The sequence below is a fragment of the Myotis lucifugus genome, unplaced genomic scaffold, assembly GCF_000147115.1.
Source record: "Myotis lucifugus unplaced genomic scaffold, Myoluc2.0 scaffold_642, whole genome shotgun sequence".
Taxonomy (NCBI): Eukaryota; Metazoa; Chordata; class Mammalia; order Chiroptera; family Vespertilionidae; genus Myotis; species Myotis lucifugus.
The window spans coordinates 41,371-45,442 of NW_005871690.1; the positions used below are offsets into that span (position 1 = coordinate 41,371).

At 49.7% G+C, this 4,072-nt stretch overlaps 1 protein-coding gene across 1 annotated transcript in view; it reads right to left on the reverse strand.

Moving 5' to 3' along the window:
• Positions 1-1,447: 1,447 nt before the first annotated feature.
• UBASH3B (ubiquitin associated and SH3 domain containing B) overlaps positions 1,448-4,072 on the reverse strand; it is a 37,203-nt gene continuing 34,578 nt past the window's right edge. Inside the window, exons 13-14 of the mRNA XM_023746254.1 lie at positions 3,166-3,293; positions 1,448-1,757 (exon numbers count right to left, since the gene is read on the reverse strand). Of these exons, the coding sequence (XP_023602022.1) occupies positions 1,620-1,757; positions 3,166-3,293 (266 nt within the window). The 3' untranslated portion in view covers positions 1,448-1,619. The remainder of the gene's footprint in view (positions 1,758-3,165; positions 3,294-4,072) is intronic.

A 4,072-nucleotide genomic window follows, 5' to 3' on the forward strand; every position in this document is an offset into this window, starting at 1 on the left:
TAACCCTCCAGCTGATCGGCACACATTCCCTCTTTGTTTCAAGGATCATCAAATCCCCGTGTCAAACAGGCCCATGGACCTGTTTTACACACCAGGCTTCATGCACGTGGGTTTCGAAGCTTCTTCGATGCTACAGTATCTATTGACTTGATTTGCACTGATGTTCCCTTTGCGTGGCGCACATCCTCACACAGTGAGCTGCACCGCACCTGGCCACCGTCCGCCGCCCGCGGCCCTCAGCTGGCCACACAACTAAACAGACGCTGATAACTGATGTTTTGGCTTGATTGTCTTTCTTTTTTTTTCTTTTTTTTTAATGAACTCCCTCTAAATCCGGGAAGCAGGTCTGAAGGGAAGCCACAGGGTGTGGTTCTCCCAGCTGCCTCTAAGTAGCTCTGTCTACATATTTAAAATTATCCTAGAAAAGCAAACAAAAATGACAGCTCAAGTAGCAGTGCGATCGTAATTGTCACCACTTAATTTAGTTCCCTGACTTGGTTTGCACATCCCTGGTGTAGCTGGTGCCCCTGTGGCTGGCCTGGCATGACTGACGTGCACTGCATGTGAGTGGACGACACCCTGCCCCCCGGCACGGTTGCAGATGTCCATATTGCACAAGAACGGGCTTTTTGCTCATTCAAATACTGTATGTAACGCACATCCTTTCAGAACGTCAGCTTCCTTAACTGGTTACCAGAGTCCGGACTCGAGGGCCACGGACGAGCAGCACGGCAGTTCAGAAGTGCTGGGCTCCTTCGGTGGCAACACGGATCATGCAGCCACTTCGTGGTTTTCAGTTCTTTGTTCCTACAATTGACTACTTCACACACTTATTTCCTCCTGAGTATCCACAAGTGCTTCAGAGAGCAAAAGTGCTTCGTCTGCCCTTTCACAGAGCATGGCTCTGCCCAGAGCGCGGCCAGGGGCTCGGGACGCTTGAGCCGGGTCCCTGCCACCCTCTGGGCAGCGTCGGAGCCGGACGCCCTTGTGGTCGTCTCCACGGCAGTAGTCGAAGTGTAACCTCAGAACAGCTCTCTACAGGCACGTTTCCTGATAACCTGAGAAGAACCCTTCAGCGTGGCTTTGCCTCACTGGGACATGGAGTTAGAAAGGGCAGCCCACCACCTCACAGGCAGCTCCGGTCCCCCCAGCTGGATGCCGCACCTGCTCCTTCTCCGGCACCCCAGCATGGGCTGGCTCCTCCCTCCAGGAGCCTCGGGGTCCGGCACCCCTCCATGGGCTGGCTCCTCCCTCCGGGAGCCTCAGGGTCCGGCACCCCTCCATGGGCTGGCTCCTCCCTCCAGGAGCCAGAAAAGAGTCCACAGAGAATGAGCTTTATCTCTGAATCCAGTTTTTTTCTTATGCACACAGTTTCCATCACGAGCATTTTAAAGCATGAAAGGGAGTAGGCTGTTATTCTGCGCTGTCACGTATAGCGTGGTGCAGACTTATGCACACAGTTTCCATCACGAGCATTTTAAAGCATGAAAGGGAGTAGGCTAAGTTATTCTGCGCTGTCACATACAGCGTGGTGCAGACTTCTTCGTTGTTACTAAACACACAAAAAGACACGTCTCCCCCAGGCTTCCCAAAGCCTGTTTCCCTCCTCGGGGTGTGGCTCAGTCTTGTAGCAACGTCTCTCTCCAGTTGAAGCCCCCAGTGGGTCCATGGGTGAGAGGAAGGATGGGTGGGTCCCTCAGCTGCCAGATTCCAGTTTCTCCCAGTTCTTCACAGGAGCAAAACCCCAAGTACGGAATCTGAAGTAAGAGTAGTAAAGAACAGGAAACAGATTTAATGCTGCAAGTTTTACCTAAACAGAGATCTTCAGGTGGCCCTTGAAAATAAGTATTCATAGGAATTAATCGGGGCTTTGTAGACAAGCATCCCCAAAACCCATAAAGAAAATGAAATGGAAAAAGCTGCTAGATTCGAGGTCAGAGCAGTTACACTGCAAAAGGACTCAGCAGAAGGATTCATTATATGTGAGCTCTTCAGTGCAGTTAACTGTCCACAGCTGGCTGCTCTGTAGTGTGGCAGGAATGAGGACAGTACATGAAGCTGAGGTGCTGGGAGTTAATTCCTAATTTCTTAAAAAATATGTTTTTATGGATTTTTAGAGAGATAAGAAGGGAGAGAGAGATAGGAACATCAATGTGAGAGAAACATCTATCGGCTGCCTCCTGCACGCCCCAATGGGGATCAAGCCCGCAACCCAGGCAAGTGCCCGGATCCAGAATCAAACTGGTGACCTCTTGGTGCACGGGATGATGCTCAACCACTGAGCCATACAGGCCAGGCAATTCCTAATTTCATAATTGCAAGTCAAGCTAAAAACGAAGCATAAACATTTCTCAAATTATAGTCAGACAATAGGAAAAATTATTCAATTTTTGAAAAGCTGTTGGTTTGTTTCATCCAGCTTCATTTATTTATTTCCATGTGTATCTGCGACATGCAGAGTTGAAGCTGGTCCTTCCTCACTTCAGGACTCATGGCTTTTAGAAGCTTATTTGTGTGTGTGTCCAGAGCTGCATTATAAACAAGACAAAAATCTCTGCCCTCAAGCGCTTACAGAGCAGTGGGAAGGACAGAAGCATAAATAAGCTTTTAAAAACATGGAAAAGAATTGCAATGGAGTTTGAACCAGGTTCTCCGGGGGCACAGAGAGGGAACATCTGAGTGTCCTGGAGGGAAGTCGGGGGGGGGGGCGGTTCATGGCAGGAAAAGGAGTTGTCAGCCAGCCTCGAGGGCTCTGTCTCCCTGCCCTCTCTTGGGTTTGCCCTTCAGCCTGGCAGTTTCCATCACTGCTTCCCATGCCTGCCAGCCAGGCCCCTCCTCACCGAGCTGTCAGACGCTGAGCGTTGGCTCACTCACCGTTCTTCCTCCCTCCCACAGTCCCCCAGGGGAAGCCAGACAATTTGCTTCGATTTTTTAGCTACTTCCTAAATTTTAGCTCAGAAACTAGAACTAGGTCAAACAGTCCTTTTTCTCTCGCACAAGACCTAATAAAGTACCTTACACAGGTTACCACCACTCAGTAATCTTGGTGAGAGAGTCAATAAATGCATCTTCCAAGCTCAGAAAACTCAGCTGCCAGCAGTCACTGAATGGTTCTAAAATCGCTGGGGCCACAGGGCCCTGAAACGCAAGCATGGATTACCTTACCTTTCGGACCATTTGTACGAAGTCCTTGGAGTTCTGAGGTGACAGGCCCTGAAGTTGGCAGGTACATGCTTCAAGGGAAGATGCATGGGCCACAATCAAGATGTTATTTCCTGGGGGGAAAGCAAGAACTGGGAAGATCATTTCTATCAAGACACATGCAAACTTTGTACACACCTGAAGCCAAACCTGGGCAGGGGCAGACATTCTCAAGGAGACAACTTGGCCAAACAATATTTCGGAAATACTTAGTATTGTGAAGGCAGCCTAATATCATTTTTAAAAACAATTTAATCATAAAATAACTATAGATTAATAGGAGGTTACAAATGTAGTTTACATGCACCCATCAAATCACTGTTGACCTTTGAACAACATGGGTTTGAATGTGTGGATCCACTATGTGCAGATTTTTTCATTAGTTGCTGTAAATGCATTTTCTCTTCCTTATGATGTTCTTAATAACATTCGTTTTTGTAGCTCACTTTATTGTAAGAATAGTATCCTATCTAATAAAAGAGTAATATGCAAATTGACCATCACCCCAACACACAAGATGGCCACCCCAATGTGGACACAAGATGGCCTGCAGGGGAGGGCAGTTGTGGGCGATCAGGCCAGCAGGGGAGGGAAGTTGGGGGCAACCAGGCCTGCAGGGAGGGCAGTTAGGGCTGACCAGGCCTGCAGGAGAGGGCAGTTGGGGGCAACCAGGCTGGCAGGGGAGGGCAGTTAGGGGGGACCGGGCCAGCAGGGCAGGGCATTTGTGGGCGACCAGTACAGGGGAGGGACAGTTAGTGGTGAGCAGGCTGGCAGGGGAGGCAGTTGGAGGCAATCGGGCTGGCAGGGTATCAGTTAGATGTCGATCAGGCTGGGCAGGGGAGTGGTTAGGGGGTGATCAGGCTGGCAGGCA